The 15,445-nt window shown below is 41.0% G+C and overlaps 1 protein-coding gene across 10 annotated transcripts in view; it reads left to right on the top strand.

Annotated features, from left to right (window-relative positions):
• The window catches only part of KIF21B (kinesin family member 21B), a 118,875-nt gene that overhangs the window by 47,193 nt on the left and 56,237 nt on the right, over window positions 1-15,445 (top strand). For 8 of the 10 annotated variants that reach the window (XM_063453211.1, XM_063453209.1, XM_063453210.1 and 5 more), the window contains exons 6-10: window positions 5,821-5,958; window positions 8,876-8,991; window positions 9,278-9,473; window positions 10,245-10,425; window positions 10,734-10,797. In XM_063453211.1, the coding sequence (XP_063309281.1) occupies window positions 5,821-5,958; window positions 8,876-8,991; window positions 9,278-9,473; window positions 10,245-10,425; window positions 10,734-10,797 (695 nt within the window). Of the gene's footprint in view, window positions 1-5,820; window positions 5,959-8,545; window positions 8,992-9,027; window positions 9,474-10,244; window positions 10,426-10,733; window positions 10,798-15,445 lie in introns of those variants that run through there. The other 2 variants (XM_063453207.1, XM_063453208.1) reach the window with 2 other exon arrangements.

Below are 15,445 nucleotides of genomic sequence, written 5' to 3'. Positions count from 1 at the left end.
GCCTAGCTATCAATTTCCCTCTCTAATCAGCAGCAGCTAAACTTTCCCTCCTCTCACTAAGCATGCATCTTCCGAATGAATCGAAAATGGATGCTGGGAGGGAGGTTGGAGGGTGTGGAAGGGAGGGAGTGCTGCTGATTGGCTGGAATGTGTCTGCTGACCGAGAGGCACAGGGTCAATGTTTGCCCAATGATGACGAATAGGGGGCGGATCGAACTGCGCATGTGTCCGCCCGCCGCGGCGAACGCGCTAAGTTCGCCGGGAACTGTTCGCCGGCGGACAGTTCGGTACATCACTATTCTGGTGACTTTAGAGTCCCTTTAATTGTTTACTACTGCTAGAAAAAAAACTAAAGATGTACAGCTACATTCATCTCTTACAGTCACACAGTCAGATTAGGAACAAAAGTAATCCGCAGTATTTATCAGTTATGGAATGACAAGTTTCTTCTAGGCCTCTTGTTGTTTCAACTCTCTGTATCCAATCACGGATGGAAAGGGGGTTCGGTTGCTTCCACAGTGAAGGGACAAGTTGGTTCGCAGCGGAAATTAGATGTACTAGGAGGTCTACTTTCAGTAGTTGGTGGACATTTCTCTCCTCAAGTAAGATATAGACTTGTCACTGGCTGGGTGATCCTTGGCACGCGGGACCCCCCACCCCCCCTTCCCTGGAGTGTTTTCTGCTGGCTGGGACACCAGCTACCATTCAATAATTTATATGTGCCCCTGTATGTCCGTGTGTGTCTGGATATGTGTCTGTGTATCTGCATGTGTGTCATTTTGTGTGACTGTATCTGCATGTGTGTCATTATGTGTGACTTTTTATCTGTGTGTCTGTATGTGTCTGTATCTATCGGTGGGTCTGTGTGCATAACCAAACCCTGCAACTTCCCTTAGATGTAGCCATAGGCGTGCGCAGCCTATTGCATTAGGGTGTGCACCCTAAAGCACAAGCACACGCCGCATATATATATATATGTGTATATATATGTATATATATATATATATATATATATATACACACATACACATACATACACACATACACACACTGCTGTGTGTGTGTGTGTGTGCTGTTAGTGTGATGTGTGTGTGACTGTGCTGGTAGTGTGCTATGTGGGTGAGGGTGTTTGTGTGTGCGCGCTTGTGAGGGTGCTGTTAATGTACTGTGTGTGAGGGTGCTGTTTGTGTGTGTGTGTGTGCGCTTGTGAGGGTGCTGTTAATGTACTGTGTGTGAGGGTACTGGTAGTGTGCTGTGTGTGTGTTTGTTAGGGTCCTGTTTGTGTTTGTGAGGGTACTGTTAGTGTGCTGTGTGTGTGAGGGTGCTGTTAGTGTGCTGTGTGTGTGTGAGGGTGCTGTATGTGTGTTGGTGCTGTGTATGTGTGTGGGTGCTGGATGTGTGTGGGTGCTGTATGTGTGTGGGTGCTGTGTATGTCTATGGGTGCTGTATGTCTGTGGGTGCTGTATGTCTGTGGGTGCTGTATGTCTGTGGGTGCTGTATGTCTGTGGGTGCTGTATGTCTGTGGGTGCTGTATGTCTGTGGGTGCTGTATGTCTGTGGGTGCTGTATGTCTGTGGGTGCTGTATGTCTGTGGGTGCTGTATGTCTGTGGGTGCTGTATGTCTGTGGGTGCTGTATGTCTGTGGGTGCTGTATGTCTGTGGGTGCTGTATGTCTGTGGGTGCTGTGTATGTCTGTGGGTGCTGTATGTCTGTGGGTGCTGTGTATGTCTGTGGGTGCTGTGTATGTCTGTGGGTGCTGTATGTCTGTGGGTGCTGTATGTCTGTGGGTGCTGTATGTCTGTGGGTGCTGTATGTGTGTGGGTGTTGTATGTGTGTGGGTGCTGTGTATGTCTGTGGGTGCTGTATGTGTGTGTGCTGTATGTGTGTGGGTGATTGTGGGGGTACATTACTTGCTATCCCCCCTCCCTTCTTACCTTTTGTAGGGAGGGGGGATCCTTGTTGCTGCTGATTCCATCCCTGGTGGTCCAGTGGAGAGTGAACTCTAGCCCCTCTGGGGCTAGAGTTCACTCTCGCGAGATTTGAGCTTTGCCGCGGCAACGCTCATATCTCGCGAGAGGAACCCGGCAGAGCTGCCGGCAATAGCTCTGTCTGGATACATACCCAAACTTTGGAAGACTGCAAGAGTAGTGCCTATCCATAAAAGTGGTGACACCACTTTGGTTTCTTACTATTGCCCAATATCATTGCTCGCAGTATTGTCAAAAATCTTAGAAAAATGCATCCATATGCAACTATGTGAGTATTACCAACAATCTAACTATATGACCCCTGATCAATCGGGGTTTCACCCGAATTACTCCACTACAACTGCCCTCTTAAAAGTTTACAATGTACAGAAAAAAATCCTGCCTAAGCCCTACAGTAAAGGAAAAGATTGTACAGCAAATGCTGATGCCAATCTTTGTTTGTGGGGATTTAGTATATGCACCTGCACCGCAAACCCACCTTAATAAACGTAATACTTTGTATCTGCCGATTTGTGCTACAATGTAATTACAGGACCCACCATTGTGACATGCTAGAAGAACTAAATTGACTGTCTCTGGAATCCAAACGCACCCTTCATCTTTCCAGCCTTGTGTTTAAGAGCTTTTCTGGGAAGCTCCCACCCTACCTGAGCAGAATGCTCTCCACGGCTGTTCCCACCACCTATAACCTCCGATCCAGTACTAGTGCTTTATTTAGTCTACCTCAATACAAAAAGAAAGCAGCCCGATCCTCCTTTTCCTACAGAGCACCGCAATTATGGAAGGACCTCCCGCACACTTTCAAATCTTCCCCAAGCCTAAAGTCATTTAAAAGATCCCTCTCTACATACCTGAAAACAGAATGCACCTGTCATGGTTGATTATATATTTATATATGTTAAATTTTGTATATATTGTGTATTAATATTGTTTTTGTATTTTATTGTACCCTATTGTATCAATGTAATGTTTTGTGGACCCAGGACATATTTGAAAACAAGAGAAATCTCAATTTATCTTTCCTGGTAAAATATTATATAAATAAATATGTTTGTCTGTGTGTGTGTGTGTGCGCGCGCGTCTGTATGTGTCTGTGTATCTAGCTATGTGTGTGTATGTGTTTGTGTATTTAACTGTGTATCTGTATGTGTGACTGTGCCTGTGTATCTATCTGCATGTTTGTGTGCGTTTACGTGTGTCTGTCCTGTATGTGTTAGTGCCTATTTGATTTTGTTCCCCATAGGATAGTCTTATAATAAGAAAGTAATGATTGGCTTACCAGGTCTCACACACAGAAGCTGACAAATTGCGTATGACAGACATCCACAGAACTGCAATGTGTCTGTGTAATCTCAGGCTCAAAGTGTGGAGAAAAATCTTGCTTGGGATTCGTATAGAGTTTTTTTTTAAATCTAGGAATGTAGCCCACACCATTAGCTAAGTCCCTTGTCAATCATGTCACAGGAGTAAAGTCTAAAAAATGACTACCTCGAGATGGATAATAATCCAGAATGTACTTCAAGTGTGTCAAACTTGCGGCCCATAGGCCACATGCGGCCCACAATTACTATCTTTGTGGCCCGCCTGCCCTTGGGTCACATTGTGTTGTGTCTGTGACCAGCCAGAAGACAGGAAAGATCTTTCCTGTCTGTTTCCTGTCTACCCAACCACTAGTGATCGCGTGCTCAGACGGCTGCAAGAGCGCTAAGCATTAGTCCACGCCGGCCACCGGATATGTGCGTACAGTAAGTGTACATATCCGGCGGTGGCGCTACAGTGTGTAGAGTGGCTGTCTGTCTGCAGAGCAGGCCAGCCACTCCCCCTTCCCTCCTGCTCGCAGTGCCAGAGAAGCATCTGGCTTGCTTGATCAGAGCTGTAACTGCAGGACGGGCGGCTCATCATAAGGTAGAGAAAGAGGGGCAGTGTGTTCAATTGGGGAAAGGAGCGGGCAGTGTATTCAATTGGAGAGGGAATGGGGCAGTTTACTAAATTCGGGGGGGGGGAGGGAGGGCAGTGTATTCAATTAAATTAGAGTGAGGGGGCAGTGTTTTGGATTAAGGGGCAGTGTATTACATTGGGGGAGGGGCAGTGTATTGGATTTGGGGGCAGTGTATTAGATGGGGGCCAGTGTATTAGAATGGAGGGAGGGGGCAGTGTATTAGTTTGGATTTGGGGGCAGTGTATTATAATGGGGGGAGGGGTCATTGTATTAAATTGGGGCTGCATGGAGGAGCTGCACACTTCCCATTTAGATGCTCATTGGCCACGTAGCGTTTTGCCACACATGCACAACAGCCTCCCAAATGCTTTCCTATGGGAAAGCTTTGGATTGGCTGAGGTCATCATACTTGATGATCTCAGCCCAAGTGAAGAACACACTCATAGGAATTCAAAATCAACAAGTTAACATTGTAACGGATCGCCTGGCACCCCGACTGAGTACCTCCGTTAATGGATGCTCCTAGTGCTTCCTGAGGACTCCAAGCACTCTGGCAGACACCACAATCACCGAATCCGAGAAACCTTTTAAATTCTCCCAAGCATATGAATGCTGTAGACCATTGAATAGGAACCATATGAATAGGCTTGTACTCCTAGCAGTCAACTGGAACAGCATGCAATAAATCCTTCCCCCCAATAATGAGACGACACATCACTTTGAGGGTAAAACAGGAACTCTGGACTGGCTCATCCAGCCTGGCTTTTATTTCCAACTCACACATACAGGCCACACCCAGGGGGAGGCATAAAAGAACCAATGACATAAATGTTACCTCCCACACATCCCCTCCCCTTAGTGTGACACATAATCCCATTATGCATACAGTGTAAAATATACTTTTACACAACTTTCATAACTTTAAAACCATACATCACATTCACATAAAAATACATATCCACAATCAATCCATTCAGGGGAACAACATATTAAAAAATGGCATGAATCCGACCAGGGGTTCAAAAGTTACTAAAAGTATCTTTTGTTCCTTTCTGGCTGGCAGAAAAACATCCCCACAATGCACCCTGGTTTCCTCCCTTCTGCCCTGGAGTTAATTGGAGAAGTAATCCAATTACCCAGGACTAAAGGCAGACTCCATTAACCACATGGTTGCAAAACAACATAAAACACTTTAAAATACATAAAGTCACATTTACACATAACACACAGACATTTCACCTATCCCCAGATAGCTGGGATCTGCACGCACAAAACTACCGAATAGCGCGCAGATCCTACTCACACAGTACAATTGCCATGGAGCTAAAGTCTTTCCCATAGTCTTTCATTATATGAATAGGCTCCATGGTATGGCTATCTGGGGTATCACATTCCCATAAAGTCTGGTCCATAGTCCAAAGGCAAGAGGCGGGCAATCAGCCCCCTCCAAGGACACGTGGCGAGGTCGGTTTCGCCACAAACATCATTTGTTTTTTACAGCTGTGCAAAAGCATACATTCACCACTTCAGTCCTATTACCAAACTTTTCTTACTATGTCAAGGTAGTTTAACTGAAACATTGGTTATATGCAAATTCATGTCTCCTTAAAATACATTTGCTCATTTGTTTACTTTGAAGCCCTAGGAGCGCGAGGATGTCCAGTGTCAGTTAGGCAACTCGTTTTATACTGTTCTTAAATAAACCTATGAAATAAACCTATGTTTCTATGAAAACTGAAGTTTTCGTTTTTTTGCGGCCCACATAAACTTAAATCTTGTTTATTTGGCCCGTGTTAGCCTTTGAGTTTGACATGCTTGATGTACATGAAAACCTTTAATTGTTAAATTGTTAAATAATGTATTATTATACTTCTCGTAAACCTGTTTTCTGCAGGTTGATGCCCCTAATCAGCAGTATGAGACATTGACAGCCAAGTTTCACTTTGTGGATTTGGCTGGATCGGAACGTCTGAAGAGAACAGGTGCAACAGGAGAGAGAGCAAGGGAGGGTATATCCATCAACTGTGGCCTGGTAAGTATGATTCCACAGGGAGAGTGATTGTGACAGTGATGGTGTGCATTGTTTTTGTGTGTTGATTTGTAAAATAATAATATAAAGTATGTGAATCAATGCTGAGTACTACCTATAAATGCTAATTTTAAAAGGAAGCTATCACCACATTATTTCATACTTGCTTTAAATTTTTTTCATATTATGTCAGTTTGGCGTCATTTTTTTTTTAAATAGCTTTGTTAGCCATTTCTTTTTCCCATTGTATTTGCAAGGGATGCAGTTTGGTTATTATTTTTAGAATGGTTTGTGAATCATGTATAGTGCTTTATAGCCTATGCATACTCCATTTGCCAAAATTTTATTGGAATTTTGCCAGATCGTTAAGCTAAAATTTTTATGGACTGAAGTACAGTCAGGTCCATAAATATTGGGACATCGACACAATTCTAATCTTTTTGGCTCTATACACCAACACAATGGGTTTGAAATGAAACAAACAAGATGTGCTTTAACTGCAGACTTTCAGCTTTAATTTTAGGGTATTTACATCCAAATCAGGTGAGCGGTGTAGGAATTACAACAGTTTGTGTATGTGCCTCCCACTTTTTAAGGGACCAAAAGTAATGGGACAGATTAACAGTCATAAATCAAACTTTCACTTTTTATTACTTCGGTTGCAAATCCTTTGCAGTCAATTACAGCCTGAAGTCTGGAATGCATAGACATCACCATATGCTGGGTTTCATCCCTGGTAATGCTCTGCCAGGCCTCTACTGCAACTGTCTTCAGCTCCTGCTTGTTCTTGGGGCATTTTCCCTGCACCGTGAAGCACCGTCCAATGAGTTCTGAAGCATTTGGCTGAATATGAGCAGATAATATTGCCCGAAACACTTCAGAATTCATCCTGCTGCTTTTGTCAGCAGTCACATCATTAATAAATACAAGAGAACCAGTTCCATTGGCAGCCATACATGCCCACGCCATGACACTACCACCACCATGCTTCACTGATGAGGTGGTATGCTTTGGATCATGAGCAGTTCCTTTCCTTCTCCATACTCTTCTCTTCCCATCAATCTGGTACAAGTTGATCTTGGTCTCATCTGTCCATAGGATGTTGTTCCAGAACTGTGAAGGCTTTTTTAGATGTTGTTTGGCAAACTCCTTCCTGTTTTTGAGTCTCACCAATGGTTTACATCTTGTGGTGAACCCTCTGTATTCACTCTGGTGAAGTCTTCTCTTCATTGTTGACTTTGACACACATACACCTACCTCCTGGAGAGTGTTCTTGATCTGGCCAACTGTTGTAAAGGGTGTTTTCTTCACCAGGGAAAGAATTATTCGGTCATCCACCACAGTTGTTTTCCGTGGTCTTCCGGGTCTTTTGGTGTTGCTGAGCTCACCGGTGCATTCTTTCTTTTTAAGGATGTTCCAAACAGTTGAGTTGGCCACACCTAATGTTTTTGCTATCTCTCTGATGGGTTTGTTTTGTTTTTTCAGCCTAATGATGGCTTGCTTCACTGATAGTGACAGCTCTTTGGATCTCATATTGAGAGTTGACAGAAACAGATTCCAAATGCAAATGAAATTAAACTCTGGACCTTTTATCTGATCCTTGTAAATGGGATAATGAGGGAATAACACATACCTGCCCATGGAACAGCTAAGGAAGCCAATTGTCCCATTACTTTTGGTCCCTTGAAAAGTGGGAGGCACATATACAAACCGTTGTAATTCCTACACCGTTCACCTGATTTGGATTTTAAATACCCTCAAATTAAAGCTGAAATTCTGCAGTTAAAGCACATCTTGTTCATTTCATTTCAAATCCATTGTGTTGGTGTATAGAGCCAAAAAGATTAGAATGTATTTATTTATAAAATATTTTACCATGAAAGAGACATTGAGATTTCTCTCGTTTTCAAGTGTGTCGATGTCCCAATATTTATGGACCTGACTGTATATCTGTGTTGAACATAGATCTTAACTAGAAGTAAATTATGGATTTGTAATTAGATATGTATTTACTTTTGAATCCAAAGTCTGGAACAGTTTGAATGAATTTCCATGAAATAAACTGTTCACCATATGCATACAAAAGAGAAGCCCAGCTATTGTACAACACATTTATGTTAATTTTGAGGGGAGAGGGTTTGAATAGGTTGGCTAGAAAGAGGGGAGAGGTTCTGTAGATTGTGTTCTAACTGATTTTGAGGACCTTACATACGTTGGTATCGTTCACTTGTTCTCTATATAGCCTCATATATATATATACACACATATATTTATACTTCATCTGTATTGATTAACTGGGTATTTAAGGCTTGTTAGAAATAATGTATTTTAGTGATAGGTTTCCTTTAAAATATTTTCATGGGTAAATTGATTCAGTGTCACATATGACAGTCTTCATGTTGGATTTTCCTTTAAAAATGAATCATGCACTATGGGAAAATGAATGAACTATAAAATGACTCCAATAAAAGATTGATATCCCAAGACTAGTGTTTGTAGAGCTGAATTGCTGTGTGGTGGCTTGGATTAATGCAAGTACAATTAATGAATATTAATAAGAATATGAAAATATAGAATAATTTTTCATGTGTGTATGGCTAAAGAAAATGCTAAATATGGGTCTCATTTAAATGGTCGAAGAGCATATCCAACAATTTTAGATAGAGGCCATAGTGCAATCACTATCTGTATTTTGGTTGGTTCTATTTGAATCATTCAAAATGGAGGTGGCAATCACTCCTTACCATAAGTAGGTAACGACCCTGCAGCGTATTATTAATTATGCTATTAACAGTAAATTACAGATTTTTTTTTCAAACTTGTAGTTAAATGTGTGTGGTGTGTCTGCAATATATGCACTGTTAGCTTAGGGTGTACAGTGCAGTGGCAGAGGGTGCAGTGCGGCTGTGTCTCCCTGCAGCTGGCACTGGGGAATGTGATCAGCGCACTGGGAGACCAGAGTAAGAAGATTCTCCATGTTCCGTACAGAGATTCCAAACTGACCCGTCTGCTGCAGGACTCGCTGGGTGGTAACAGGTATGGTGGTGCTTCTACAACCTATGCTTCTTCCTAACTGCAGTTTTTCTGCATTCATAACAACATACAGAATCACCGGCACTTTTTGACATTAATAAACATTTTATTATCAAACATATAATATTTATAAAGTCTATAAAAGATCCCTGTTTTGTCCCTGAGCAAACATTTACTTTGTACACTTTGTATGTGTCAATTTTCTTGTACTCTTCAATCTTGACTTCTCCCTCCCTTTTTTTTTTTTACTTTCCATATCTTACTTCTGCTGTTATTCACCCCTCTATAGCCAGACTATCATGATTGCCTGTGTTTCTCCATCTGATCGTGATTTTATGGAAACATTAAACACTCTGAAATATGCTAACCGTGCACGGAACATTAAGAACCGTGTAACAGCTAATCAAGAAGAGAGTGGTCAGCAAGTACAAGCACTAAGAGCAGAGCTAGCACGACTACGTTTGGAACTACAGGAATATAAATCTGTAAGTTTTGTTAATTAAGACATGTTAAATGTAAAAGAGCATGATATGGTGCAATATGGGTGCAAGTACAAAATGGAGTCCCCCATGGAAAAACTCCTCTACCAGAATCTGTGCCCAGAGAACGTCATAAATACTACACTTAGCTAGGCTGTTCATAAATAGAAGAGACATTCTATCTGCTATAAACACTACAGAATGTTAAACAGAATGGATAGTTAAAAGTACAAATGCATCTGCTACGGTCAAGATGTTTACATCCTCAATCTCGTTATTGGGCACAAACAATATATGCAACATAGCAGTCTACAGGTTTCTCCACTGGGTGCAAACTAGCTCTGGAACATAAGGAAAGGTAATTAGACTCCAGTTTAAACTCTCACATGTTTGTTTCTACTTTTGATGCCAAGAAAAATAGAATTTGAAGAAATTTCTAATTCAGCTAATATACAACATTTCAAAATTTTCAAACAAAATGAATAACAGAAAAAAGAAGTGTACAAACTGTTAGTACCCTGAATATTATGATCTATAACTGTCTGAATAGTGCAAAAAAATACACCCTGACCCTTTTTGAGAAAGCTGCTGAATTTAAAAACAACTTCTCTAGATTAGCTAATAATAACATATATCGAGACACACTTAAGCTAAACCTTGATAGAAGTGGGGGTTTGTAAATTACCTGTAACCTTTGTGTGTGTTTGAAATATGAACACAGCCAATGTATTATTCTAAACCATTACATTTTGTGACTTTGTAATATTGTTTCCTCAGGGACACCGTGTCGCTGGCTCCGATGCACTGAGTGACATGTGTGAGGAACTTTCTATGCTGCGCAGTGAAAATTCATCTCTGCGACTTCGTGTTACTGCTCTTCAGGAAGCTATCAGAGCCATCAATGCTCGTGTAACACGCATGGCTGGTCAAGAGGCTGCACGTCTGTTGCAGAGGGCTGGTGAGTAAAATTTGACTTTATATATGTGACTTCTATTACATTGATTACATTTCCTTATTTTTTATATTTATAATAAATATTGTGAATATGTCTTAATACTGCAATGTTATTGTATTTATTATTTTATATATAATGAAAAATGTTATATATATCTCCTGATTTTTTGCCCTCCCACTGGGCCATTAGATCTTTCATTCTGCTCTGACTTCTTTGGCTTAACTACTTTTATTACACATATTTTTTTTTTTCAATCAAATCCACAGATGTTAGCATTTTTTTTTGTCTTATCTTCTCCCTTTGCATCACAGGTGATAGTAATGAAGAAATCCAAGCTCTGATACAGAACTATATCCATGAAATAGAAGAGCTGAGGTATTGACTTACTGCAAATTGGCTATGTCAGAATACGTATAAACATAGTATACCTTCATTTAGTGTGCTTAATAAGATCATGTGATTCAGAAAAGAGATAAAATTGAATGGGAAGGAAATGAGCAAGGTGTGTAAACAGTGACATGATTAAATGTGCATGTGTGAATGTATGGCGGTCTTGCATTTTTATGAAATAAGTGGACAATTGATATATTGGGCATTGCTCGTTTTTGTAGAAAACATGCTTTTCCTTGTACTATCTATGGTATTTTCAGTGCACGTTGTATCATTGCCTAAATGTTCCCCAATATTATTCTGTTTTTTTAAAATAAATTAGAATTAGGGTATCTGTGTATCAAAAGTGCAATCTAAACATCAGACCCTTTGGAATTGGCTACCCCATGCCATCAGACCCTCCCCTAGCCTTAACGAAAACACGCCTCTTTAAGCTTACCATTTTCACTGGTGATGTTTCATTCATTTCACTGCCCTCATCAGTTCCCTCACATCTATTTTCTTCCATGCACCGCTTTTACTAGCTTAGTTCAACACAGGCATCATATCTATCAAACCCATCTGACATGCTGTAATTTTTCTTGTGTGTCTTTACCTATTCCTGATAGATTGTAAGCCCGTTTTGAGCTGGGCCTTCTTCACCTCTTGTCGCTGTTATATTTTGTATGTAAATTACTTGTCAAATATCCCCATTTTATAATTTTAAAGCCTATGGAATCTGTTTGCGCTATACATTGATGAGCCACAACATTAAAACCACTGACAGATTAAGTGAATAACTTTGATTATATTATTACAATGACATCAGCCCAGGGGTGGGATATGTTAGGCAACAAGTGAACAGTCAGTTCTTGAATTTCATGTGTTGGAATCAGAAAAAATAGGAAACCAAAAAGATCTGAGTGACTTTGACAATGACCAAATAGTGTTGGCTAGATAACTGGGTCAGACCATCTCCAAAATGGCAAGTCTTGTGAGGTATTCCCTGTATGCAGTGGTTAGTACCAAAAGTGGTGCATACCAAAAGTGGTGCAAAAAAAAGGACAAACTTTTAACTGGCGTCACGGTCTTGGATACCCAAGGCTCGTTAATGCACGTGGGAAGCAAGGGCTAGCCTATCAGGTTCAATCACACAGAAGAGCTACTGTAGCTCAAACTGCTGAAAAACATAAAGCTGGCCAGGATAGAAAGGTGTCAGAACACACAGTTTGCTGCATGTGGGGCTGCATAGTTGCAGACTTGTCAGAGTGCAGGATTTAAAGGATCTGCTGCTAATGTCTTGGTGCCAGATGCCACAGCACAGAGTCTTGTGCCACAGTATTGTGGAGTCCATGCCTTGATACATCAGAGCTGTTTTGGCAGCACGAGTGGGACCTACACGAAATTAGGCAGATGGTTTCAGTGTTATGGTTGATCAGTGTATAAATGATAATGAAAATAATAGTACGTGCCCAGGGCACACCAATGGTTCAGGTTTTGCCAGTATCTCCACAGGATAAGAACTTTGAGCTGTTTATATACTCTATATCACGGGTCATCAACCTGGTCCCTACCGCCAACCAGTGGGCGTTTTAGGATTCCAGGTGGGCGGTACCAGAATCCTCCCTCCATTCAGAGAGATGATTGCTCTATTCATCTATCATGCCTTCACTGGTAAGCAGGAAGTGTGAGGTTGCAGATGCGAGTGTGTGCCTGAACGCACATGTGCACCCATATCGCGCGCCTGTACGCACGTATGAACGTGTTCGCTCGTGAATGAGTGTAACACGCGGGTAGAGGAAGGGGAGGAGTTGGAGTAGGTAGGGGAATACACCATAGCAGGGAGTACTTGGAAAATAGGAGAAAGAAAGAGCAGAGTACTTGTAGAATAGGAGAAAGAAGGAGCAGAGTACTTGTAGAATAGGAGAAAGAAGGAGCAGAGTACTTGTAAAAGGAAAAAGGAGCAGAGTACTTGTAGAATATGAGAAAGAAGGAGCAGAGTACTTGCATAATAGGAGAAAGGAGCAGAGTACTTGCATAATAGGAGAAAAAAGGAGCAGAATACTTGGAAAAAAGGAGAAAGAAGGAGCAGAGTACTTGTAGAATAGGAGAAAGAAGGAGCAGAGTACTTGCATAATAGGAGAAAGGAGCAGAGTACTTGCATAATAGGAGAAAAAAGGAGCAGAATACTTGGAAAAAAGGAGAAAGAAGGAGCAGAGTACTTGTAGAATAGGAGAAAGAAGGAGCAGAGTACTTGTAAAAAAGGAGAAAGAAGGAAAATAAAAAAATATCTAAAAAGGAAAAGGAGAGAATTGTTGTTGGATGATAATAATAATAATAATAATAATAATAATAATAATAAGTGAGCTACCTAGCTCAGCCTTCCTGCTGGGCATTGCTATAAGGAAGGTAAAAAAAAAAGGAAAAAAGAGGGAGGGGGGGTCGTATTAAGGAGGGAGAGGAGGGGAGCTGATGCACGGATGAGAAATCATATCATGAGCAAACAGAGAAATCTCTGAATAACGAAAGAGGAGACCTGGCTGGGTACCTCTGTTGAAGGATGCTCCTAGCGCTTCCTGAGGGTTTCCAGCTGACACCATAACCACCGTAGACTCCTTCAGAGGGCAAACCAGGAACAAGCTCTTAGAAGAGTTTAGTGGTGAATATAGCAAGAGAGTATGCAGAGCATAGCAACCCCTTGTAGCAGATTCCCCCAATAAGAGACGGCACTCCAAATTGAGGGTGAAGTAGAACTGCCTGAGCTGTGGGTTTATTGTTCTTATATACACATTCTTACACGTTAGTACCACCCACAGAGTTTTGTGAAACAACCAATAAACATGTACAATACACTCAGACACTCCCACACAAAATCCTCCCCTCTGCATGTGATACAATTACCTTACACAATGGGTTAATATAATTATTACAGGCAGGAAAATACACAGTTGTACACAATATTCATAATTCTAAAAGTATGCATCACATTCACATAAAACTTTTTCAGAATCAGCATACTCCAAATGCCAACATACGTCAAAATCATACAAATCGGTCCAGTGGGTCAAAAGTTAGATCAACGTCCTTTGTGACCAAATGAAGCATGGCTTTTCTGCCCAAAACCAGTTCCACAGAGTCTTCTATCCTGGAGATAATTGGGAAGTAATCCAATTATCTCCAAGGACAGAGGCAAAACTCCATTAGCCACATGGTAGCAAAATACAATAAAATACATAAATATATAACTGTGCAGCTATTGCATAAAACAGGTACATTCAACATATCCCCAGATAGCTTAGATCTGAGTGCACATTATTACTGAATGGCGCTCAGATCACATACATACAGTTCAATTGTCATGGAGCCAAAGTCTTTCACATAGTCTTTCGTTATACGAATGGGCTCCATGGCATAGTTATCTCCGGTAACACTGCTCACATAGGGAAAGTACTGAATGACCTGGCTTTCGGGTCTTTGCAGGGGGAAATCAAGCATTTCAACATGGGGCCATAGTCACAGGGCAGGAGGCTGGCAATCAGTCTTCTCCAATGCCCAGTAGCGAGGCTGGTTCCGCCACAATACATAAATGGTGAGAGCACACTACACAAAATAAAAGACTTTGCCCTTAATAATAAAACATACTGCCTTTCACTCCTTTGGTTCTTAATGGACTCCTGTATATAAAATATAAAAACAAGAGAGAACACACATAGGGCAGTACCATTTAGATCAAATTAAAATAGAACTTGTGAAAGTTTCCACTCACATGTTTTTGAGCCACTTCATATAAGCTGGCTCAAACTTTAGGCATAAATTATGTAGCACGTGGTCTCCTCACACCAGGCTGCTTCCCCTCTGTAGTCCTTTGGTATTCAAATATTCCAGGATGCAATGAAATTGAAATAACAGTTTAAGTCTTTTATTTTGTGTAGTGTGCTCTCACCATTTATGTATTGTTTATTATTCATTTGTTTGTGATTGAGTGACTCACTTAGGTGATTGTAGCACCTTTATTTCATTTTGTCTACTTTTTAACCTTAATTCTTTTATTTGTAAAGGTAATTTTAATTTACTTTGTTTTCTCATTAAACTTTATAAAGTTAAAAACATTATAAACATGCATAAAGGGGAAATAAAAAGCTAAATGTACGCACATTTTTATTTTTTTTTAAAACATCCTCCTTTCTAAAAAATATTCTGCACTTACGTGAAAACTGGTGGGCGGTAAGGAAATTTTTCCATCAAGAAAGATGCATTAGTGGGCGGTAGGTAGAAGGTTGACTACCCCTGCTCTATATACTCGACTGTTAGTATACCTTGGGAACTGGTTTAAGAGCCACTGTTTTAGGACTTCCTCTGTCGGCTGGAGAGTTGTTGCGTGATGGTCTATGCTGAATCTGAAAGGTTAATGATTCATGAAGGAATGGTAATTTAGTAGGTTTGAATGTGGCTTATTGCTTTACCAGTAGCCCCCACACTCACCCCCCCTAAATATTGTAAAATCTTACTTTTATTTCAGTCTGCATTGGGGTGGCTGAGACTGTCATGGAGGCAGATCAGGGGCAGAGCCAGCACAAGCCAAACACAGCCCTGGACAGTCAATGCATCTCTATGAGGAAAGTTCAGTGTCTCCATGCAGAAGATGGAGACACCG

Source organism: Pelobates fuscus, chromosome 1 (assembly GCF_036172605.1).
Source record: "Pelobates fuscus isolate aPelFus1 chromosome 1, aPelFus1.pri, whole genome shotgun sequence".
In the NCBI taxonomy this organism is placed as follows: Eukaryota; Metazoa; Chordata; class Amphibia; order Anura; family Pelobatidae; genus Pelobates; species Pelobates fuscus.
The sequence above is the reverse complement of the archived record's forward strand: the minus strand, read 5'-3'. Positions and strand labels throughout refer to the sequence as shown.